The 26,107-nt window shown below is 37.2% G+C and overlaps 1 protein-coding gene and 1 long non-coding RNA gene across 2 annotated transcripts; one reads left to right on the forward strand and one right to left on the reverse strand.

The window, feature by feature from the left end:
• Nucleotides 1-3,132: 3,132 nt before the first annotated feature.
• On the reverse strand, nt 3,133-6,042 carry LOC143849128 (uncharacterized). The gene is made up of 3 exons (XR_013235566.1): nt 5,594-6,042; nt 5,120-5,395; nt 3,133-4,486 (listed from the first exon to the last, which is right to left on the reverse strand). It is a non-coding gene; the product is annotated as an uncharacterized LOC143849128 (long non-coding RNA).
• Nucleotides 6,043-10,110: 4,068 nt separating this feature from the next.
• LOC143848511 (beta-cubebene synthase-like) lies at nt 10,111-18,087 on the forward strand. Its single transcript, XM_077357465.1, has 7 exons — nt 10,111-10,301; nt 15,549-15,825; nt 15,947-16,319; nt 16,417-16,635; nt 16,748-16,883; nt 17,140-17,388; nt 17,486-18,087. The coding sequence occupies exons 1-7, from the start codon at nt 10,161-10,163 to the stop codon at nt 17,777-17,779; spliced, it is 1,689 nt and encodes a 562-aa protein (XP_077213580.1). The 5' UTR covers nt 10,111-10,160; the 3' UTR covers nt 17,780-18,087.
• Nucleotides 18,088-26,107: the final 8,020 nt, after the last annotated feature.

Raw genomic sequence — 26,107 nt, forward strand, 5'->3', positions numbered from 1 at the left:
GGTGCTGATAAATTCACGCCTTGTAAGGATGAATTCAGCCCCCCTTCACCTGGCTTCACAACCGGTACAACACCAACACAAAACCGGTACAACTCTGAAATACCCTGAAATATCCCCATTTGAAATTCGTCCCTTCCCTTTAGAGGGAGGGTATTTTCATCCTCACCCTAATTACGTGATTAGGGCTTTTCTTAAATTAGTATAAATACTAATCTTTGGATAAAACCTACAGATTGTTTGCAAAACATAAGAGAGGAGGCTGTGGGTGAAGAGCAAAACCGGTACATCAAACAGGAAGAAAAAGAAAAATTAATACATTGCTGATTTAATTATTACAAGCCAGTAATTTTATAGTCCATACGAACCATGGGCTGAGGTCTAAGAGTCCTTCGATGCCCAATTCTCATCGTGCACATCTGTCCAACAAGAGCAATTTATACATCCATACAAAAACACTATGAACCGAGATCAACCATTGATCTTGGGTCCACCATGATCAAAAGATAAAAAACATGATGAATACTTCCACAAACCCTAGTTTTAGATTGATTGAAATCAATTAGTGGAACGAAAACCCAAGGCAAAACCCATATGAGAAAAAACATATCAGTACGAACATGGTGGACCGCGTGGGGCTGTCTGTCCTCTGATAAATTTTTTAAAAAACCAGAGAAGTCACTGCGGTCGACTGGTGACCCCCTAGCAGTCGACCGCCAAATTTCTAGTTTTCTCATGTTTCACTTCTCTTCGCCATATCTCTCAATTCAACCGTTGGATTTTTTACTTCTTGCGCTCATTGGTTTCTGTCATCACAATTAAGGAATCCACTGATCTCAACGAATCGTTCAAAATTCTATTGATCAAGAACCAAAATTATTCAAGCACAATTCCAATTCAAATTAGAAAATTCTGACAATCCACAGTCTCCGATAGATGTGAATGGGCTTCGGGTGCACCGGTAAAAACCATGCTCTATGATTTATTGAAAATTTTCCAATCTAAGTAACTATCGGCTGTAAGAGCAATGGAAGCCGGTGGTAGGATAAACACACGATGGAAGCTTGTGTGCACGAAAAACAATTTTTTTCTTTTCCATCTACAAAACCAAGATCCTAGTTACAAGCATGGACGGATTCAGGAGGGGGGCAAGGTGGCCCCCTAAAAAATCTGATTTTATTTTTCTCATATTAGTTTAAATTCCTAAAATACCCTATTGCCCCCTTTTATTTCTTGATTTTGCAATGAATGGGGAAGTTGCCCCTTTCAACTTTTTTGCTAAATCGTATCTTTGCTTTTTACAAAAACTGATTCATGCCTTTTTTGTTGGCGTGTGATACATCCACTCCTTTTTTACACGGGACAGCCCAATGCAGTGTAAAAGAGTCGTCATAAATTCACTAGAGAGAGCTGTTCTAAGTAAAAACAGGGGGCTAATTTATCACTTGCCTTTTTTTGTGCAAAACTGAAAACATGTTTTACTTAAAAACGAATTCTAATTTATCACTTGCCTTTTTTTTTTTACAAAACTGAAAACGTGTTTTACTTAAAAACGAATTCTCCCCTTTTTATTTGCGCAAAACCCTTAATTTTGAGAAAGGACTTCGATTAGGGTTTCATTCTCCCATCTTCTTCAATCTCGAGACGATTTTTAGGGTTATTGTTTCTTCCATGTTTGGATTGAGTCGGAGATTTCATTCAACTGCCGAGGTATGTTTATATCGTTCTCTTTCTCAATCTTTCTCTCTTTATCTCTCAACCTTTCCATCCTTCATTTCAATCTTTTTTTAATTGTCAGAGTGTGAATAACTTTAAAATTCTCTCTCCCTCTCTCTCTGATTTTTTAGTAATGAATTGTTTTACTGGATTTAAAGTTCTCAAAACATGAAAACTCGCCGAGAAGAGTTGAGCAAACTTTCCTTAGGCTTGAAAAAATCGTTGTAATTGATTTTTTTAATTGAAATTAGTTAAATTTATTGTTTGTGTTATCTTTTATTTTTTAATACTTTATAAAGATTTATTAATTATTATATAACAATCTTTGTTCGCCCCCTGGATGCAATTTCCTGGATCCGTCCCTGGTTACAAGATTCATATTGGTGGTAAATTGAAATTCAAAAGTAGAGAAAACTTTACCACATATTATTAGAAATGATTATCACTGCTTGATCTACTCCCCTCTAGGTGCTCAACGTTTCTTTCTCAAACCCGAGCTCTCTGAAAATTGAAGTAGCCCTTTCGTTGCACGGATGAAGGAGGAAGAGAAGATGAACATGGGATCCAATCCCAACACTTGGAGGTCCTTGTAGTTTCTTGTTGTTCCAAGGATTTGAACAAGAAGAGAGATGGAAGAGGAAGAAAATGAATTTGCAAAGGAATGGGAGGTATCTATATGAAGAAGAAATAGGAAACCTACTATGGATCCCCTTGAATTTTGGAAATCTCAATTAATCAAAACTCTTTTACTAATTTGTTTCCAAAATAAACACATCCAAAATGTTTTTTTGCATGTTTTTTGGAAATCTCGATTGTAATCTTAATACACCAGTAAGAATCCTACCTACTTAACCCCAGCTTACCTACGAAAAAATTGTTTTTAGGCAGAACATGCATTTACAAATTTTATCTTCTAAATGAATGCATATTTTTTTCATTAAAACAATTTCAAAGCATAATTTCTTCTGTCGCCCTGCGCATTGCACGAGCTGTCTTACGAGTGGTATATATAAGCACGAACATGATTCCTAATTTCTGTTGAAGATGACATTACATGGTTGTGGACAACAAAAAATTATGTATTGATATAGGCCAATTCTACGCAGTAACCAAAAGAAATTTTTTTTTTTTATGAGTAAAAAAATGATAGGGAAATGAAATTGAGAATTTGCTACTCACTGTTTTGATAATGACACTCATTACTTTACTAATCACTCTTTGTTTCGATAAACCATCTCCTAACAAGCAAAACACCTTCTTAAAAAAATAAATAAATAAATAGACGGGAACCTATATTTCAGTGAAGAAATGTGATCGGTGATTGCAACACATGTACGAAAAGACAAGAAAGAGGCCCATGTTTTGTGGGGGTTGATTTTAGCATTCAGAAAAATGACCAAAATAACCCTACAAGGGAAATAAATTTTTAAGTAATAACCCTACATGCCTTAGGCTAATCCACCGATCGGTCGTATGACCAGGGCCTTGGTGGTACTTACAAAATTCATGTATTTTGAAGGACCTAGAAAGGGGATTAGGAAGAGGTCTCGAATCTAAAAGGGTTATCATTCTTTCTTTGTTCAATTCCTTCAGAATATTGGCATGCGAGGTTGGCAGCTCGGTGAATTCTCTCCTTTGTTTTTGAGCTGGTTTCTCTCCATCGTGATCGAATTTTCAGACTAAAGGCTTGAGTGGCTTCTTGCAATTTTGGGCAACCCAGCTTTGGGCAGCGGCATCCTCAGCCATGATATCCATATTGATGAAGTGCTCGGAGCTTTAGCATTTGCAGCAGTGGGTAGACATATGTTGTATCTAACTCTTCACTTGATTGACGTCACCAGCTAATATGGCGAACTGCAGGGAGAAGTTCATTATCAAATTTTCCATCTTGGCTAATGTGGGTGTCTTAGGTGGTCCGGCCATTTGAATGGGATCAGACAGACAAAATTACCGTTGAGCCAAATGGGATTTAGAGACGTCAAGTGGACTGTGAAATTCCTGTCATGGAAGCAATAAGTACCAAGTTTGTAACCAGAGCTAGGATGCTTTTCATCTCTTAAGTAAACCAAGATTGAAAACTTCATGTAAGTAATGTGTGATAGATTCAGATCCTCATGGATTCAGATTCCTCTAACATAACGGCCATGACCACAGCATGTACTGCGAGACAATGAACATGAGAGCGCAATACCAGGATGGATTTCAGAATAAGATGACAATCACAAAGATTTCCAATGAAATAAATGCCCGTAGTAACATAGAACCGAAAAAGTTAAGAGGATGAAAGACCATTATGGACACGACCAGCAAGGGGGATGCCCTAGTCTAAACTAAGGACAATTGGAATGAAATCTTAGGGGCTAAAAGATGAACTTTTAAGGTGATGCCACTAGTTTAAAAGGAATATGACCTCAAATTAGGAATGAGAATGCCCCTAAAAACTTGGCCTTAACCTAGGGACATGAAATCCTAAGTTAGGATTTAAGATGACATGGAAAGGAATTCCTAATTAAGGGAATAGAACCCTAAGCTTAGGTTTGAAAAAAAAATGAGCTCTAAAAAGAAATCCTAAGCTATAAGAGATATATATGATCCACTAGTAATCCAGGGCCATGCTATGCATGGCTGCAAAAGGGTGGGCTCCACGCTAATCAAAACATGAGGTGCAAAATGGTAGGCCCCAAGCAAGAAGGATGGATAAAGAGGTCAAAAAAGCATAATCAAACATGGCACCGCCCATAAGATAACTTGATCGCACCGCCGATAAGGCAACCTGATGCACGGGGAAAGAAAAAAATGAATCGTATCAGATCATCAAATCAGAAATTTTAATCAAAAAATCTCTAAAGGGGAGATAGAAAAGTGTGTTTACTGGAAGTGTTAATTATACATCCATCTCTATTGGTGTTGACCTCTAGGATCTAATTAGAGGCTTCTCATATTAAAGAAAGAACGCATATATGGGTTGGTGGAGCATTAAGCTAGATAAGAACAACTGATTCTACTCATTTATTCTTCATTTTCTTTTGTTAATGAAGCTCCACTTTCTGTTCATCTTGTGTGTGAAGCTCTTATGATATCTCTCTTTTGTAGCTCTAGAGAAGCTATAAATGGTAGTCTACTATCTAAATAATGAATTATTGTGATCTCTATTGATATTTAGATTGTGTTTAAATATCCAATGAACCATAAAATTCATTGTCTGTCTTGGGGAAGCTCCAGGCTTTGTTTTCTACTAATTGGTCTGTTTCAACATTCTCCGGTTTTGATTTCCAGTCATTCCTTGTGTTATATGTTTAGATCTTTTTGAATTTTTTTCCTGGTTTATGCTCTTTCTGATGACACGGATCACAACCCGTAGAGAAAAGCAATATCAGTGCCCAGTGCTAAATGCTTAAAACCTTACCCTTATTCCCTTCCACACTGTGTTTCTTCTTTTTAGCACATTTCTGTCAACAACCGTATCCATCTTAGCATGTGACCCAAGTTCAAAGCTTTTGAACTCTCCAAGAGAATAAAGAAAAAAGGAAAGCTACCAAGATCGTTCACATATGTACTAATTTTATCATCCAAAAAGTCCAAGAAAAAGATGTATGCATTGCCATTACGCCGGTCCAATCGATTGCATTCAGGGTTGTAAGACCTCAGAATATCCAAATCCCAGGTACGATCAAATTCCTACCTGCAGTAGAAAATAGAGAAAAAGTAAAGAAAATAAAGGCGAAAATACATTCAAAGATCAAACCCCACAAAATAAATACCCAAATTCAGAAAGTGCGACCTGTGTCCAAATTCACCATGGGAAAAAAGTACCCAAAACCTGATAAAATAAAAAATCATCAACCCAATAAAAACACATAAGAAGAGAGAAATGGATTACCAGAGGTGTACCGGTGGGAGTGAGAGGTGGTTGAGAGAAGACCGACTAAAAGAATCCTTGAAATTAATCGCGGCTGATTGTTTAGTGGCCATCTGCGAGAGAGAGAGAGAGAGAGAGAGAGAGAGAGAGAGAGAGAGAGAGAGAGAGAGAGAGAGAGAGAGAGAGAGTACCTAAATAAATGGCACAAATGACGCAGGAAATTTGATTCTTCTGGAGAGAGACATGTTGCGTACTCCCACTGGATGAGGATGGCGAACTTTATGGTTAGGGCTTGGGTTGTGATCAGGGTGAGGGAGGGGTGGTGATGGTGGGGGGATTGAGGTAAAGGAGAACGATAGGTGTATGGGGTTTAAGTGCTGAGATCTGGTAACTTTTGCAGAGGAAAAATAAAACAGAGCAGAAACAGAAGAAGAGAAGAAGAAAAAGAAGGGAGGGAGAGAGAGAGAAGGAATTTTTTTTTGCCCTGTTCTCTGACGACAATCCCTTTCTAAGGATCATATCCTAACGAATTCTTACAGCTGTCCATTCTCAGTAACAAACTGGTATTACACTGCCCTTCTACATACGAAATACTGAAATACCTAAACAATCGGATTTAAAGGAAAACTACCTTATTACTGACTAATCCTGTATATAATCATCCATCCAATTTGGTTTACGCCTTAATCTTTTTCCCCTGTTACAATTCTCCAACTCTGGCTGAGCCTCATCTTCTGCCTTGTTTTCTATTTCTTCCATTCCAATGCTTGAATCAGGCTCCTTGGTCTCTTGCAATTCTGATGTTCTATCAATGCCGACCCCATCAAAATTAACCTTGTCCTCAAGGTTCAAATGGGGGTATTCCTGTTGTAAGTCCTGCAAACCTTCCCATGAAGTATCCTCTGGAAGGAGTCCATTCCATTGAATAAGCACTTGCTCTACTGGTATGTCCCCTTTGAGAATAGTTCTGACACCAAGAATTGCTAAAGGACTGATAAGTGGTTTATTATTGAAACTCTGAACAGGAAGAGTGCAAACGGATTGGGGAAGTGGACCATGAAAAGGTTTGAGCTAGGAAATATGAAAAACAAGGTGGATTTTGCTGCCCTCTGGAAGTTTCAATTTGTAGGCTACCTTCCCTATTTTTTCTTCAATTTCATAAGGTCCATTGAACCTTTTGCTGAGTTTTTGAGATACTCTGTTTTCCACTGATTGCTGACGATAGGGTTGCAATTTAAGCAGGACCCAACTACTCACCTCAAACTACTTGTCAGTTCGTTTCTGGTCAGCTAAACATTTCATTCTTGATTGAGATTGTTGCAAATGAAGCTTCAATCGGTTGAGTAGTTCATCCCGTTGTGTCAGTTCAGTGTCTACTGCCTCAATCATTGAAGATCCGGGAATATACGCTGGTATGGTTGGTGGTTGACATCCATAAACTGCTTCAAAATGCGTCATTTTTATAGCAGTGTGAAAGGACGTGTTGTATGAGAATTCCGCCCAAGGAAGATAAGAATGCCATAGTTTGGGATTGTCTAGTGAAAATGCTCTGAGGTATTGTTCCACACATCTATTCAGAACCTCTGATTGACCGTCCGTCTGCGGATGGTAGGCAGAGGAAAGCTTCAATGAAGTGCCACTCAATTTGAATAATGAGGACCAGAAGTTGCTAATAAAAATGGGGTCCATGTCGGACACAATAGATTTCGGACAGCCATGAAGTTTAATTACAATTTCTGTGAACAGCTTTGCTACCCGTACTGCATTGTAGGTCGTCGGTAATGCTCCTAAATGAGCATATTTTGAGAGACGATCAATGACGATGAAGATAACAGTGAACCCATTTGAGAGTGGTAACCCAGTGATAAAATCCATGGAAACATCCTCCCATATCAGTTGGGGTATAGGTAATGGCTGTAACAATCCAAGCGGAGGTGAAGTAGAATACTTTGTTTGCTAGCAAACTAAGCTATCTTTGCTGAATTTCTTGACATCAGTTCTGAGATCTTTCCAGAAAAAACTTGCCGAAATTCATAAGAAAGTGCGTAATGCCCTACCATGTCTGCTTGGGGGGGTATTATGGAATTCGCGCATGATTTGGTATCTTAGTGGTGAAGTAGAACTGATAAACAATATCTGATTATGGAAAATGAGTCCATTCCGCAGTGTGAATTCTGGTGTTGCCTCCCCTTGTGGACCCCGATCCGAGAGGACGAGTGCTGAGGGACACGAGATCCCCTTACAATCCTCAAAGATCTCCACATGTGAAGGAGAACTCTACCAAGGAACTCTCGAAATGAATGTCACCCTCATAGTATAGCACGAGTGGCGATAAAAATGAGATACCTCTTGATCCAAGGATAAATCTCAAACCAAGACTTACTTAAAACAAACTCAGAGTCGTCATCCATGGATAGGCCATGGAACCCCAAAAATAAATATGCTCTATATACCATGGATAACCAGAAATATATATGGGCTCATGCCTGATTACGATTGGAGAAGGTCCGAAGAGCACCCCCAATTCGTCCGAGTGCAAGCACTTGGTCTCTTATGCCATTTATTATTAACCTTGAAGAGTTTTTGGTGAAAATCATGTAAAGTATGAACAAATATCCCCAAGTGGACGTCTACCTAAACATGCATGACCCGGGGATAAAATAATAAGCATGCACAAAATAAATTGAAGAAGTGTCGCATAATCACAGCTAGGTTATGAGTGACATGCCTAACTGGTGTCTAAGTTCTGGTGGACAAACACATGCATACTACAGCTAAAGGTATAAGGTCTGCACAGGATGAGAAATCTAAAACTAGCAGTTAATCATGAAATGAATTAAGATACAGTAAACGAAAAAAAGAATAAACAGAAATACGGGCAGATAAAAGAATAAGCATGTGAGTAAGCCAAGAAATGAACACACACTATCATGATCCTATGAAAAAAATCATCATCAATATACAAACTCAAGCCCTAAAGTGCTAGCAACAGACCCTAAGACTCTAATGCTTAAGCCCGAGTTTTAGATGATCTGATGTTCATCCAAAGAAGCTTACGTATCCCCGTCTCCACAAGAATCAAGGCAACGTAATTCTTCGCACCTATTCTAAGCTATGATATCTAAGATATCTAGACATCTATCCTAGACTCGACCTAAAAGACCGGACTAGTTATTAAAGCTTCTTGTGCAATTATTTATATTTCAGTGAATTGTGAATTTTAGGACACCCTATATGCCCTAACTAAATGCAGGTTAGCCTTAGGCTAATGCTGGTGATTCCTACAATCTATGTGTAACTAGGCTGTGTGTCCTAAGAAATACAATGGGATCACTAACGCATCCTAGACCTAGTCATCAGTCGGCGATGTGAATCACCAACTGACCGGACGGATGCGTAACAAACTCCTAACTCTAACACAAATACAAACACAAACACAAAACAATCAAACAACACATCAAGGAGAAACTCCTAACTCGAAAACTCTCTATCTAGGACAAACTCCTAACTCTAGAGGAAGATCTTTTGAAACCCGGGTTTTAAAGTTGTTTGAATAATTTTTGAAAGATTTACAAAGTCTATTTACAAAGTTTGGCTGGACTTGGGATAAAGATCCCAAGCTGCACTACGTACCTCGTGGAAGAGGATCAAGCCAACGTAGTTCGAAATAAGAATTTCCTGAACTACTTCTAAATAAAAAAACTCAACACATTAGATGATTTAAGGTTTTTGATGTTTTCAAATATTTTTGATGTTTTAAATTTCTAATGTTTTTTGGATTTTAAAATTATTCAATACTTTAGGACCTTTAAATGTTTTAACTCTTAAAAGGAACACGCAAGTAACACCACAAACTAGGGCAAAGCCCTAAATCTAAAGGGAAAACCCTGAATAAGCAACTAGTGCCTCAAAGAGACGATCCATAACAAGTAAACAAGTGTTCCAAGAACAATGAAAATGATCTAAGGTCCCAAGCCAGCAAAGCTCTAATAATAAAGAAGAAGACAAGGACTCTAAAGGACTAACTCCTAAGCCATATGACAAACTAACAGTCTATGAAATAGACTCCTAAACAATCAATACAAAAAAGGGATGCAAGTAAGTCAAAGCACATCAAAGCAAGCAACAATCAATACCAATTAGCTGTCGACATGTGGCCCACGAAAGGGCTCACCCAGAAGTTAACACCAGCCTCAGGGGTAGCCAGGTAATCCACCTAGGGCAGGTAAAATTTGGCCCACTCATGGGCTACCAGATTGTATTGAGTGTAAAGCTGAATGGGATCATGGTTTTGCATTGATTGCATATACATGTGGTAAATTACATTCCTACCCTTATGGGTACTAAATTAATGGTGTAATCAATACACGTTTTGCATCTCCTAATACAAAATTAGTAAGAGGATCAATTATAAAGATTGTACCCATTAATTACTTACATACGCAAAATATTTTCCTATTTAACAATAGGATCTACGTGGACATATTTCACCAACTCTCTAACTCAGTCCTTTAAATTCTCCGGTATCCTAGCCTTCAATTCACATTGTTCTTGAAACAAAATCGAATAGCCTTCCACTCACATTGCCATGGCTCATCAAGGCTGCCCCTCCAATTCTTCCTCCACGCCCCATTTGTCTAGTAGTGAAAAGGAGGTCTTTCGCCAATCAACAAACTTTCATCCTGACATATGGGCTGATTTTCTTCTTACATTGTCTTCTCGTGATATGGTATGTACCATCCATACAGGTTGATTTTTTGGCAGATTTTGTCTTATTAATTTAATTTATCTGAGGTAGCTGTTCTCACATGCAAAAGCCAGAGGTGAAATAGCTGTCTCCGAAATTGCCTAGCAAATTCACACACACACACACACACATATATGATGGGTGGCCGTGAAGACTAAAAAAGTAGGTACGACCCACCTTTTTTGATGATCCAAACCGTTCATCTGTTTGGGCACAACGGAAATAGGTTGTGCCCTAAAAATCAGTTCCATAGGATGATCCTAACCCTCAAATCTGAACTGATCTGAATATGGAGATTTCCAAAAATCATTTATGGAATCTTCTACATATCGAAGGGTTAGGATCATCCTATGGAACTGATTTTTGGGGCACAAACAGATGAACGGTTTGGATCCTCAAAAAATATGGGTCGTACCTACTTTTTTAGTCTTCACGTGTTTTCACGGCCACCCATCATATTATTGAGAATTTATATGATGGGTGGCCGTGAAAACACGTGAAGTCTAAAAAAGTAGGTATGACCCACTTTTTTTGATGATCCAAACCGTTCATCTGTTTGGGCAGAACGTAAATAGGTTGTGCCCTGAAAATCAGTTCCATAGGATGATCCTAACCCTCAGATCTGAACTGCTATGAATATGGAGATTTCCAAAAATCATTTATGGAATCTTCTACAGATCGAAGGGTTAGGATCATCCTATGGAATTGATTTTTGGGGCACAAACATATGAATGGTTTGGATCATCAAAAAATATGGGCCGTACCGACTTTTTTTGTCTTCACGTGTTTTCACGGCTACTTTTTATATGATGAGTGGCCGTGAAAACACGTGAAGACTAAAAAAGTAGGTACGACCCACTTTTTTATAAATATGATGAGTGGCCGTGAAAACACGTGAAGACTAAAAAAGTAGGTACGGCCCACTTTTTTTTTATGATCCAAACCGTTCATCTGTTTGGGCACAACGTAAATAGGTTTTGCCCTAAAAATCAGTTCCATAGGATGATCCTAACCCCCCGATCTGAACTGATCTGAATATGGAGATTTTCAAAAATCATTTATGGAATCTTCTACAGATCGAAGGGTTAGGATCATCCTATGGAACTGATTTTTGGGGCACAAACACATGAACGGTTTGGATCATCAAAAAATATGGGTCATACCTACTTTTTTTTGGACTTCACGTGTTTTCACAGCCACCCATCATATAAATTCTCTCTCTCTCTCTCTCTCTCTCTCTCTCTCTCTCTCACACACACACACACACACATATATATATGGGTCGTACCTACTTGTTTTTAGACTTCACGTGTTTTCACGGCCACCCATCATATAAATTAATTCTCTCTCTCTCTCTCTCTCTCTCTCTCTCTCTCTCTCTCTCTCTCTCTCTCTCTCTCTCTATATATATATATATATATATATATATATATATATATATATATATATATATATATATATATTCTCTTCTGCTATATATATCTAATCTAATACTATATAGTAGAAGAGAAAATAAGAGAATTTTTTGTGGAATTACACATCACTTTTTTTTATTTTTTTTTAACAAAGGCACCCATTCAACACACATATTTTCAATCCTACTCCCTCTATGCTTTTTAACAAAGGCACCCATTAAAGCCACATAATTTCAATCCTACCCCCTCCTTTATGCTTTTTTAATAAAAAAATCTATAGGGTGATCTTAACCATCCGATTTAAGAGGAACAACATATTATGGAAACCTCTATAAGATTAGAAGGCTAGGATCAGTCTATGGAAATAATTTTTGGGGCACAACCTATTTATGTTGTGTTCCATCACATGGACGGTTTGGATCAACTTGTGATGTGGTCCGTACAGTTCTTTGTCGGCCAGGGTTTTTTACTAGTATATCTACTATTCAGTATCTGCTATATAGCAAAAGAGAAAATGCTTGAATTGTTTCATTTATTTGTGAATTCTGTGAATTTAACACTTCACCCCCAAATAGATAAATACCTCTTATGCCCTCAAATTCCAGCGAGTCTAAGTGAAAAATACCTCCTATCCCCTCAAATTCCCACGAGCTCACGTCTTCTTCTTCTTTCTGTTCTATGAAGATTTTTTGGTCTTTGTTTCCACTGTGAGAGATAGAATACTACATCAACCTCCATTCCCATCTTATCAACGTCCCTCTCTCTTTCTCATTCTCTCAACACATAGATTAGGGTTTTTCAACATCATTTTCAGTTTTCCTTCATCTTCTTCCTCTGTTGTTTGCCACCTAACAACAGATGTACTTTTTTATTTGAAAGTTATGATTTTTTGTCCCCTTTTCCAAAATGAGAGAGAAGGCTATGCTTCTGATCTCCCTTTTTCCCCTTCTCTTATTCAATTTTTGGGTTTTCCTGATCTTTTTTTCATCCTCTTTCTTCAATTTTGGGGTTTTTTAACCCGGGCATATGTGTTTTCTAAATAATACATGAATACCTAGAGTGGTGTTTCCATCTTCTCTATGTGTTGCTTGATTGAGAAATTAGACATGGTATTTTTGGGATCTTTGCCAATTAGAAAACTCAATCCTCAACCCACACAAAAAATCCCCTACTTTTATACATATTGATCGTTGTTGTAGCTCTCTATGATATTCGGGTTGGTTATTCCAAATAAGTCAGTACAATCTGGAGCATTAAAAGGATCTGAATGATATAGCTGCTCTAATTTAATTCAAGCTTATTTACCCCATTTACTTTCAATTGCAATATATGAGATATAGCTGCTCCGTTGAGTGGGAACTGTAACTTCTTGAAGGTAATTTTTGCACCTCAACCCTCATTCAACTTCTAATTTTCTCAGTTATTTTCATTAAGAAAAAAAAACCCAATCTCTCCTGTCAAGAAGCCATCCTACTTCATATATGTTTAGCGGTAGACTGTTAATCTCGAGGCTCTGCTTTTATGAGAGAGAGAGAGAGAGAGAGAGAGAGAGAGAGAGATGGTTAAAGTATAAAAGATTAAAAAACACCATCTCCAACAGCTTAAGTTTTGAAGTAACTGGTAGTTTCCCATGGTATCAGAGCAAAGGTCCTGAGTTCAAACCATCTTGTGAGTAAAAATCCACAAGAGATGGCCAACCCAAAAGTGGGGCCACATGTGCTACGTGTAGGCCAACCCAAAAAAAGAGGGGTCATACGTGAGAGGGAGTGTTAAAGTATAAAAGATTAAATGACGCCATCTACAACAGCTTAAGCTTTTGGAGTTAATGGTAGTTTCACAGAGATTCTAGGGTTGCAATTTTACAATATATAGTTGAACACCAGATTTTTCATATTAAATGGAATCTTGCATGCACGTTGATACCTGAATGCAGAAGAATGGCTGCGAGGTTACCTTTTCCTTGAAGTGATTGCTATTGCTAATTAGTTGTTGCTTATAAATTATGACGGTGTATGTTGAACGGCATATTTTGTTAAGTAAATAGATGTTTGTGAGACTTCTATCGGTATATGAATATTTTTGAGTATTTGTTCGTCTTGTTCTATTACTAATTTTTAAATTTACTTTTATACAATACACATGTGAACTAATTTAATTCAGTGTCTTCCATACAAGTCTAAAAAGGGTTTGATGCAGCAAGGATCCAAGTTATTGTATTTTGAAATTCACATAAATCCCGATTTTTAAAAGTTCTTGATAAATTAGATCAAAACGAACAAGAAATGGTCTAATTCAAAAGTAAATTCGACAATTTTAAAAGAAAATTATTGATCTAACTATATTTTATTTAGAGTTTTAAAAGAAATCAATCGCTAAAAGAGCTAGAATGAAGAATAATGCTTTATTAGAGTGGAGTTCATTTGACTACCTCGTGGAGCATCAAAATCAAGTAACTCCAACATGTTTTCGATTTGAATTTCCTAGATCAAAAGATTGATCCCTATTCCTAGAGCCATAATTAATTGGTCAAATAAAAGAATGAAAAAGACAATAGAACTATCGAATAAAGAAACTGAAATGACATGAATTCTACTCTAATAAATGATACGATAAGAGAAATTCTAAGCTAATATGGAAATCAAAATAAAATTACATAAAAATTGAAATGAAATTTATTGTTGCAATGATGATCTCTTGATCTTCTTCTCCAGCACGTAATCCAAAGAGAAAAGTATTTCTCCTGGATCTACCCTTATTTTCCTCTGTTAAATCAAAACTAAAATTCTATGTAGTTTGGAGAGAAGAATAAATTCAATTCTGAAGTCTAGAATTTGAATTTTCCTGTACGTCTTGAATTGTCTTGTGTGTCTAATTGCATTGGTTTTAGTTCTTTATATGGACTACAATTCTGAGGTCATGATATTTTAGTCGGTGTAAGATAAAAAAACTCTACCTATATTTCAGAATTTGGATTCATCAATAAGAAAGCTACAAAATTAATCATCATCGGCGCACTTCAACTTACTAAAGGAAAGGCCGGTAGGACAAATGTGGTAATTTCTTTTGCAAATGTGGCTGATGCGAAAGCACAATATGTAGTAAATTTATTTATTTTTTGCACGACTGACAAAAGCCTAAGGAATTCTCGATCCTCGAATTGGCATATCTCTCTGAAAATTTAAAACTTTGAAAATTTTAATGCCAAATGACAAGTTTGGTCCTCACTAAGAATTCTCGCTGGACCTATGGCGCTGGTTAGAAGAGAAATTAGATTTGGTGGGTCCTACTCTAATACAAATTTGTAAGGAAAAATCCTAGAGAGGTGAATAGGTAGCTGTCTTGTTCTATTTATAATGATCCTCTATGAATTGATCATTTTCCCTCCTATGTGATTATGGTCTCGATTTTGATGGTTTCAAGGTGATTAATGGTTAGTATGAAGATCCTAGATATAGGGCGAGCCTAGGCGCAACGGTAAGGTTGCTCCATTGTGACCTAATGGTCACGGCTTCTAGTCCCGGAAACAGCCTCTCTGCAATTAAGGCTGCATCCATCTAGCCCTTCCTAGACCCGCGCAATGGCAAGAGCCTCGTGCACTGGGCTTAAGAGTGAATTGACATTAAAAAGCGTTACAAGTCTGCCCCATACCCTCATTTAAAGGGGTGTGAATAATCATTTCCCAATATTTATTTTCATTTTGTTTCTCCTCCTCATCGTAATTTCCAATACGTGGAACCCCTTTCATTGTTTACCAAAAACTAATATTTCGGCGATGAATAGAAACCCTTTTACGTGGTGTAAGGTGTTTGTCCAGGGGCATGATGCATTGGCTGAACAACGAGTTAAAGAACTGAAAGAAGAAGTTAAGTGCATACTAAGCAATGCCAGCGATCCCGTCCAAGAAATGAATTTGGTAGATGAGGTTCAACGCCTTGGAGTGGCCTATCACTTCGAAACTCAAATCGAGGAGGCATTAAGACGCATGTACGATTCATATACAAATGGCGTATACAATGATGATGATGATGATCTTAATGTTGTTTCTATCCGATTTCGACTACTTAGACAACAAGGATATAATGTCTCATCCGGTATGACTACCTATTTGTTTGATGTTCTATTAATTTAGTGTGCTTTTGCTAGTTTGTGCATATCATTATTCGTAGTTTCTATTTTTGATGATGCATGTAACAAATTATAATTGTAAAACAGATGTATTTTTGAAATTTATGGACGACGAAGGAAACTTCAATGTCATCTTAGCAAGCAACACTCTAGGTATGTTGAATTTGTATGAAGCGACACATCTTAGTACACAAGGAGAAGTTATACTAGATGATGCCTTGGCATTCACCAGAAAGCACCTCAAGTCAATGATACCCCTCCTAAGCCCTACTCTTGCGAGACATGTAGAGAAATCCCTAGATTTGCCTCTACACAAGAGCATCCCGAGGCTGAATGCAAGACTATACATCCCTGTCTACCAAGAACAATCTACAAAGAATGAAGTACTACTAGAGCTTGCAAAGTTAGATTTCAATCTCTTACAGTCAATTCACCAAAGAGAGTTAAGAGACATCTCAAGGTAAATTTCATGAACTGAATAATGCCTATTTTTTCTCATCTTCAAATCCAACAATATGAATGCTTATTGCGCATGATATGTTGATACTTTTCCTTAGGTGGTGGAAGGATATTGACCTCCAAACAAAGTTACCTTATGCTAGAGAAAGAACTGTGGAATTGTACTTTTGGATCTTGGGAACTTATTTCGAACCACAATATGGCCGAGGTAGAATGATTTTGACCAAAATAATTTTATTCGTATCTTTGATGGATGATACCTACGACCTTTATGGCACATGGGATGAACTCCAACTATTGACCAATATAATCCAAAGGTCAGGGATTTGCTTTCTAATCTTCTCCTCAGATTTCTAATCCATAAATGCGAGATTTGACCCAAAAATGTAAATTTTAGGCTGAAAATGTGAATTTGCACTGAATTTTCAGGTGGGGTATTGGGGCTATGGATCAACTACCAGACTACATCAAAGCGTTTTTTCAAGCAATCGTCAATACCATCTCTGAAATTGAAGAGGAATTAACGCCTGATGAAAAATACCGTATATCTTACTTAAAAGAATCAGTATGATATGCTTCTCTACGTTTGCTATTTTTATTGGGATTTGCTAGGCAATTTCGAGGAAAGCCATTTCGCGGCTGACTTTTGCACATGAGGACAGCCACATAGGTTGACGTTTTGGCAATTTTGTCTTATTCAATTAATTCGTCTGAGGTGGCTGTTCTATTACTATTATGCAACAGCTAGCCGTGAAATGGCTTTCCGCGAAATTATTACATATACTTCCCTAGTTGTAATGTTCTACAGTTGGTTATTCCAGGTGAAATGTTTGAATAGAAGTTACTTCGAGGAGGCCAAATGGTTTCACTCAGAGCATCATCCAACATTTGAGGAGTACATGAACATTGCTCTAACCAGTACTTCTTACCCATTGCTCATCTTAACTTCTTTCGTTGGCATGGATGAAACTGTGAAAAAAGAGGACTTTGATTGGATTATTAGAATACCCAATCTCGTGAGGTCGGCTTCTATACTGGGACGAATCATGAATGATATCGCATCACATAAGGTATGATGAATTCATAAAAAATAAAAAAAAGTTCTATTTTTCACATGTTTTACTTATCGCAAAGATTACCAATAATTCATGTGTTTCGAACACGTAGTTTGAACAAGAAAGAGGACACATTCCTTCGTGTATGGAGTGCTACATGAAGGACCACAGATGCACAGAGGAAGAGGCGTATGAGAAGTTGCGAGAAATGAATTCTTTGGAATGGAAAGACATCAACCAAGAACTCATTAATTCGATTCATATTCCGATGCCTCTCATTATTAGGGTACTCAATTTTGCACGTACGAATGAAGTTATGTACTATTACCGCGATGGATACACTGATTCAACACATGAGACCAAAGACAATATAGCCTTATTGCTTGTTGATCCAATTCCCTTTTGAAAATGGAGACTATGCTTTGATGGTTCCTTTTACTCCTGAACTCGTGGGCAGAAGGGAAATTTCCTAAGAGACCCTTTCAACAATAAATCGTCTCTGTTATGAAGTTTGAACGCGTCCAGCTGTTTGTCTTAAGCTAAATAAGGGTGCATCTGTTTGTCATTCTCTTAATTAACATAAGGGTGTTGTCGTTTTGGCTATTCATTGAGTAATTGAGTTGTTTAGATTCTGTTATTGTCTCTGTTGTGAAGTTCAAAGTGTATGTTTGTCTTTATCTTGAGCTTAATAAGAGTGTTATCCTTTTAGGTAACTATGAGAATTTAGCTTTTGATTGACTAATTGATATGTTTACATTTGTTGTAAGTGTTTTAATTTCCTCACCGAAACCGAAATTTTTGCCGAAATTTCAAAATTTGACGAAATAAAAAAAGCAATATTTTATCCATGCTGAAATTTCGGGCGAAATCACCGCGAAATTTTCCTGTAATTTCGCCCAAAATCAGGGAAATATTAAGTAGTGAATAAAATATACATTTTAACTGTATCTTCCTATAATTTCGGACCGAGAAATTTCAGAAAAATGAAATTTCGACTGAAAGTTTCGAAAGTTCTGTCGAAATAGAGTAACGTTTCGAAGTTACCCAGTTTCGATTTCGCTGTCGACCAAAACCTGAAATTTTGGTCAGAAATTTCGGATTTCATCGAAATTTAAAACCTTGCCCCCTATATATTAGTTCTATTTTTAGGGATAGTTAGAAGACTTTGTATTATCTAAGACATTTGTATTTCCCCTTTCTTTTAAATACTGTATCTAGAAATAGGGTTGTTGATTTGCACTTTTGATTGTAATATCTTTTAATCTTAATACACTGGTAAGGGAGCCTAACCTATGCTCATGGTTTTAAATTTCGGGTTTCGGTGGAGACCGAAACCGAAATGGCACTTACCCGAAACGTGTCATTATTTCGGTCGAAATTTCGTTATTTCCTCGTGCGAAATTTTCGGGATTTCCACCTTTATTTTTTTCGAATTTTTAATTACTTTATAATTATCCCGAAATTTCTTTTCTTTTTATCTGGGATTTACACGTCAGCATTACTCTTTTAACATTAACCCCTTTGCTGATATCTAACATTTATCTGTATGAGAAATAATTTCAGGGTAAAATCGTAATCTACATACGAAAAGTACCGACACAGGATACGGGCCATACCATACATTTTAATAGAGTGAGGAGTGCGATCATCAAAATACGGTGAGTAGTGCCATTATAAAATATGGTAGTGAGGACATTAGCACTATATATAATTTCAAACCGTCGTTGTTACTTGGATGTTCCCACGCAGGTCGGGTTCAACCTGAATTTGGGTTGGGTTGGGTCGGGTTAAGCTTTTTCGCAAATCGGGTTGGGTTGGGTTTGGAAAAATCAACCCCAATTGGAAATCGGGTTGGGTCGGGCTGGACTGTCGGGCAACCCGACCCGACCCAAAACCCGAATTTGGGTTTCATCTAAAGAAGCTCTGTATATTTGTGTTTTTCTTTTTCAACATTGAAATACTCTCCACAGTCCACAATGGACGGTTTGGATAATCCTATGGTGCGGGCCATACCGTACTTGAATAAAGTGAGGAATGTGATCATCAAAATATAGTAGTGCGGATAATATTTTCCTTTGTTAATTGTTAGTCCCTGTTTGGTTTGGATTTTGAGAACCGATTGTGAGTTAAAAACTGATTATTGGTGACTCACTATTCGTTCTCAAAATCCAAAACAACCCGGCTTGAGTTGAGGTGGGCAACAATTGGTACAATATCAAATCGGGTCAGCCCGACCCAACCCAACCCGAATTGGGTTGGGTTGACACCCAAGTTGCACCCCTAACGATGACGAAAAAACTATTTTTCCTTATTCACTATGTGCGAGTCAAGTTACAGAAATGTTGATATTACGAATGCAGGACACCTGTAAAAATATTGACGAACATAGGCTAAGATCAGCCTATATCGATTGGAGGGCTAGGATCAGCCTATGGAAATGATTTTAGGGGCACAACCTATTGATGTTGTGTTCCATCACATCGACGGTTTAGATCAACCTATGATGTGGTCTGTACAATTTTAAATGGATAGCACGTGCATTTTTACTAGTTACTTACAAACGCAAAATATTTTCCTATTTAACAATAGGATCTACATGGACATATTTCACCCACTCTCTAACTCAGTCCTATAAATTATCCGGCATCCTAGCCTTCAATTCACATTGTTCTTGAAACAAAATCGAGTACACCCTTCCACTCACATTGCCATGGCTCATCAAGGCTGCCCCTCCGATTCTTCCTCCACGCCCCATTTGTCTAGTAGTGAAAAGGAGGTCTTTCGTCAGTCAGCAAACTTTCATCCTGACATATGGGCTGATTTTCTTCCTACATTGTCTTCTCGTGATATGGTATGTACCATCCATACAGGTTGATTTTTGGCAGATTTTGTCTTATTAATTTAATTTATCTGAGGTAGCTGTTCTCACATGCAAAAGCCAGAGGTGAAATAGCTTTCTCCGAAATTGCCTAGCAAATTCACACACACACATATATATATATATATGATGGGTGGCCGTGAAAACACGTGAATACTAAAAAAGTAGGTACGGCCCACTTTTTTTTATGATCCAAACCGTTCATATGCTTGGGCACAACGTAAATAGGTTGTGCCCTAAAAATCATTTCCATAGGATGATGCTAACCCTCAGATCTGAGCTGATATGAATATGGAGATTTCCAAAAATCATTATTGGAATCTTCTACAGATCGAAGGGTTAGGATCATCCTATGGAACTGATTTTTGGGGCACAAACAGATGAACGGTTTGGATCATCAAAAAATATGGGTCGTACCTACTTTTTTAGTCTTCACGTGTTTTCACGGCCACCCATCATATTCTTGAGAATTTATATGATGGGTGGCCGTGAAAACACGTGAAGTCTAAAAAAAGTAGGTACGACCCACTTTTTTTTATGATCCAAACCGTTCATCTGTTTGTGCCCCAAAAATCAGTTCCATAGGATGATCCTAACCCTCAGATCTGAACTGATATGAATATGGAGATTTCTAAAAATCATTTATGGAATCTTCTACAGATCGAAGGGTTAGGATCATCCTATGGAACTGATTTTTGGGGCACAAACAAATGAACGGTTTGGATCATAAAAAAATATGGGCCGTACCTACTTTTTTAGTCTTCACGTGTTTTCACGGCCACTTTTTATATGATGAGTGGCCGTGAAAACACCTGAAGACTAAAAAAGTAGGTACGACCCACTTTTTTATAAATTCTCATATGAGTGGTCGTGAAAACACGTGAAGACTAAAAAAGTAGGTACGGCCCACTTTTTTTATGATCCAAACCATTCATCTATTTGGGCACAACGTAAATAGGTTGTGCCCTAAATATCAGCTCCATAGGATGATCCTAACCCTCAGATCTGAACTGATCTGAATATGGAGATTTCCAAAAATCATTTATGGAATCTTCTGCAGATCGAAGGGTTAGGATCATCCTATGGAACTGATTTTTGGGGCACAAACACATGAACGGTTTGGATCATCAAAAAATATGGGTCGTACCTAATTTTTTTTAGACTTCACGTGTTTTCACGGCCACCCATCATATAAACTCTCTCTCTCTCTCTCTCTCTCTCTCTCTCTCTCTCTCTCTATATATATATATATATATATATATATATATAGAGAGAGAGAGAGAGAAAACGGTTCCTACACATATGTGTAGAGAGTTCTCTACACGCTAGCTTAAAATACAGTGAGGGCCCACATTGTTTGGGTGGTCCAAGCCATCCATTTTAAAAGCCCTCACATAGATAGGGTGTCTACAAAAAATCAGATCCATAGGATCATCCCAACCCTACGATTTGTGGAGGTAAAATGGATGTCTTTAAACCTTCACAAATTAGTCCATTTTTTGCCTCCACAGTTCGAATGGTTAGGATGATCCTATGGATCTGATTTTTTGTGGACACCCTATCTATGTGAGGGCCTTAAAAATGAATGGTTTGGATCACCCAAATAATGTGGCCCCAACGAAGGCACCCATTCAACACACATATTTTCAATCATACCCCCTCCTTTATGCTTTTTAACAAAGGCACCCATTAAAGCCAAATAATTTCGATCCTACCCCCTTCCTTTATGCTTTTTTAATAAAAAATCTATAGGGTGAGCTTAACCATCCGATTTAAGAAGAACAACATATTATGGAAACCTCTATAGATTGGAGGGCTAGGATCAGCCTATGGAAATGAGTTTTAGGGCACAACCTATTTATGTTGTGTTCCATCACATGGACGGTTTGGATCAACCTATGATGTGGTCCGTACAGTTCTTTGACGTTTTTTACTAGTATATATATATATATATATATATATATATATGGGTCGTACCTACTTTTTTTTAGACTTCAGGTGTTTTCACAGCCACCCATCATATAAATGATTTTACAGGCACAACCTATTGATGTTGTGTTCTATCACATCGACGGTTTAGATCAACCTATGATGTGGTCTGTACAATTTTAAATGGACAGCACGTGCATTTTAACTAGTTACTTACAAACGCAAAATATTTTACTATTTAACAATAGGATCTACGTGAACATATTTCACCCACTCTCTAACTCAGTCCTATAAATTCTCCGGCATCCTAGCCTTCAATTCACATTGTTCTTGAAACAAAATCGAGTACAGCCTTCCACTCACATTGCCATGGCTCATCAAGGCTGCCCCTCCTATTCTTCCTCCACGCCCCATTTGTCTAGTAGTGAAAAGGAGGTCTTTCTTCAGTCAGCAAACTTTCATCCAAACTTTCATCCTCACATATATATGGGTTGATTTTCTTCATACATTGTCTTTTCGTGATATGGTATGTACCATCCATACAGGTTGATTTTTTGGCAGATTTTGTCTTATTAATTTAATTTATCTGAGGTAGCTGTTCTCACATCGAAAAGCCAGAGGTGAAATAGCTTTCTCCGAAATTGCCTAGTAAATTCACACACACACACACACACACACACACACACACACACACATATACATATGAGAAAACGGTTTCTACACACATGTGTAGACAAGATATCTACACATTAGCTTAAAATACAGTGGAGGTAGCATACTGTTTGGGTGATCCAAACCATTCATTTGATTGGCCCTCACATAGATAGGGTGTCCATAAAAAATCAGCTCCATAGGATCTTCCCAACCCTACGATTTGTGGAGGTAAAATGGACGTGTATAAACCTTCACAAATTTGTCCATTTTTTGCCTCCACGGTTCGAAGGGTTAGGATGATCTGAAGCTGATTTTTTGTGGACAGCCTATCTATGTGAGGGCCAATCAAATGAATGGTTTGGATTACCCAAACAATGTGGGCCTCCACTGTATTTTAACCTAGTGTGTAGATAACTTATCTACACGTGTGTAGAGAAAATGCTTGAAGTTTTTCATTTATTTGTCAATTCTGTGAATTTAACTCCTCACCCCAAATAGATAAATACCTCTTATGCCCTCAAATTCCAACAAGTCTAAGTGAAAAATACCTCCTATGCCCTCAAATTCCCACGAGCTCACGTCTTCTTCTTCTTTCTGTTCTATGAAGATTTTTTTGGTCTTTGTTTCCACTGTGAGAGATAGAAGACTACATCAACCTCCATTCCCATCTTATCAACGTCCCTCTCTCTCTCTCTCTCTCTCTCTCTCTCTCTCTCTCTCAACACATAGATTAGGGTTTTTCATCATTATTTTCAGTTTTTCTTCATCTTCTTCCTCTGTTGTTTGCCACCTAACAACAGATGTACTTTTTATTTTAAAGTTATGATTTTTTGTCCCGTTTTCCAAAATGAGAGAAAGGGCTATGCTTCTGATCTCCCTTTTTTCCCCTTCTCTTATTCAATTTTAGGGTTTTCCTGATCTTTTTTTCATCCTCTTTCTTCAATTTTGGGGTTTTTTAATCCGGGCATATGTGTTTTCTAAAGAATACATGAATACCTAGAGTGGTGTTTCCATCTTCTCTATGTGTTGCTTTATTGAGAAATTAGACATGGTATTTTTGGGATCTTTGCCAATTAGAAAACTCAAGCCTCAACCCACACAAAAAATCCCCTACTTTTATACATATTGATCGTTGTTGTAGCTCTCTATGATATTCGAGTTGGTTATTCCAAATAAGTCCGTACAATCTGGAGCATAAGAAGGATCTGAATGATATAGCTGCTCTAATTTAATTCAAGCTTATTTACCCCATTTACTTTCAATTGCAATATCTGAGATATAGCTGCTCCGTTGAGTGGGAACTGTAACTTCTTGAAGGTAATTTTTGCACCTCAACCCTCATTCAACTTCTAATTTTCTCAGTTATTTTCATTAAGAAAAAAAAAAACCCAATCTCTCCTGTCATGAAGCCATCCTACTTCATATATTTTTAGCGGTAGACTGTTAATCTCGGGGCTCTGCTTTTATGAGAGGGAGGGAGAGAGAGAGAGAGAGATGATTAAAGTATAAAAGATTAAATAACACCATCTCCAACAGCTTAAGTTTTGAAGTAACTGGTAGTTTCCCATGGTATCAGAGCAAAGGTCCTGAGTTCAAACCATCTTGTGAGTAAAAATCCACAAGAGATGGCCAACCCAAAAGTGGGGCCACATGTGCTACGTGTAGGCCAACCCAAAAAAAGAGGGGTCACACGTGAGAGGAGTGTTAAAGTATAAAAGATTAAATAACGCCATCTACAGCACCTTAAGCTTTTGGAGTTACTGGTAGTTTCACAGAGATTCTAGGGTTGCAATTTTACAATATATAGTTGAACACCAGCTTTTTCATATTAAATGGAATCTTGCATGCACATTGATACTTGAATGCAGAAGGATGGCTGCGAGGTTACCTTTTCCTTGAAGTGATTGCTATTGCTTATTAGTTGTTGCTTATGAATTATGATGGTGTATGTTGAACTGCATATTTTGTTAAGTATATAGATGTTTGTGAGACTTTTATCGGCATATGAATATTTTGAGTATTTGTTCGCATTGTTCTATTACTAATTTTTAAATTTACGTAAATATATTTTACTTTTACACAATACACATGTGAACTAATTTAATTCAGTGTCTTCCATACAGGTCTAAAAAGGGTTTGATGCAGCAAGGATCCAAGTTATTGTATTTTGAAATTCACATAAATCCCGATTTTTTAAAGTTCTTGATAAATTAGATCAAAACGAACAAGAAATGGTCTAATTCAAAATAAATTCGACAATTTTAAAAGGAAATGATTGATCTAACTATATTTTATTTAGAGTTTTAAAAGAAATCAATCGCTAAAAGAACTAAAATGCAGAATAATGCTTTATTAGAGTGGAGTTCATTTGACTACCTCGCGGAGCATCAAAATCAAGTAACTCCAACATGTTTTCGATTTGAATTTCCTAGATCAAAAGATTGATCCCTATTCCTAGAGCCATAACTCATTGGTCAAATAAAAGAATGAAAAAGACAATAGAACTATCGAATAAAGAAACTGAAATGACATGAATTCTACTCTAATAAATGATACAATAAGAGAAATTCTAAGCTAATATGGAAATCAAAATAAAATTACATAAAAATTGAAATGAAATTTATTGTTGCAATGATGATCTCTTGATCTTCTTCTCCAGCACGTAATCCGAAGAGAAAAGTATTTCTCCTGGATCTACCCTTATTTTCCTCTGTTAAAGCAAAACTAAAATTCTATGTAGTTTGGAGAGAAGAATAAATTCAATTATGAAGTCTAGAATTTGAATTTTCCCGTACGTCTTGAATTGTCTTGTGTGTCTAATTGCATTGGTTTTAGTTCTTTATATGGACTACAATTCTGAGGTCATGATATTTTAGTCGGTGTAAGAAAAAAAACTCTACCTATATTTCAGAATTTGGATTCATCAATAAGAAAGCTACAAAATTAATCATCATCGGCGCACTGCAACTTACTAAAGGAAAGGCCGGTAGGACAAAATGTGGTTTCTACATATGTTCCTTTTTTTGCAATATGTTGTAAATTTTTTTGCAAATGTGGCTGATGCGAAAGCGCAATATGTAGTAAATTTTTTTTTTTTGCATGACTGACAAAAGCCTAAGGAATTCTCGATCCTCGAATTTGGCCCTCACAAAAAAAGGACCTGCATATCTCTCTGAAAATTTAAAACTTTGAACATTTTAATGCCAAATGACAAGTTCGGTCTTCACTAAGAATTCTCGCTGGACCTATGGCACTGGTTAGAAGAGAAATTAG

This window comes from Tasmannia lanceolata, unplaced genomic scaffold, assembly GCF_043159265.1.
Source record: "Tasmannia lanceolata isolate RefF3 unplaced genomic scaffold, GAP_Taslan_0.1 ptg000016l, whole genome shotgun sequence".
NCBI classification, from domain to species: domain Eukaryota; kingdom Viridiplantae; phylum Streptophyta; class Magnoliopsida; order Canellales; family Winteraceae; genus Tasmannia; species Tasmannia lanceolata.

Excerpts from the sequence above, each read along its gene's own strand:
- LOC143848511 (XM_077357465.1), top strand. The coding sequence starts at position 10,161 with ATGGCTCATCAAGGCTGCCCCTCCAATTCTTCCTCCACGCCCCATTTG. Across the intron at positions 16,320-16,416 it reads GAGTTAAGAGACATCTCAAG|GTGGTGGAAGGATATTGACC; the intron begins GTAAATTTCATG and ends ACTTTTCCTTAG. Across the intron at positions 16,884-17,139 it reads TATCTTACTTAAAAGAATCA|GTGAAATGTTTGAATAGAAG; the intron begins GTATGATATGCT and ends TGGTTATTCCAG.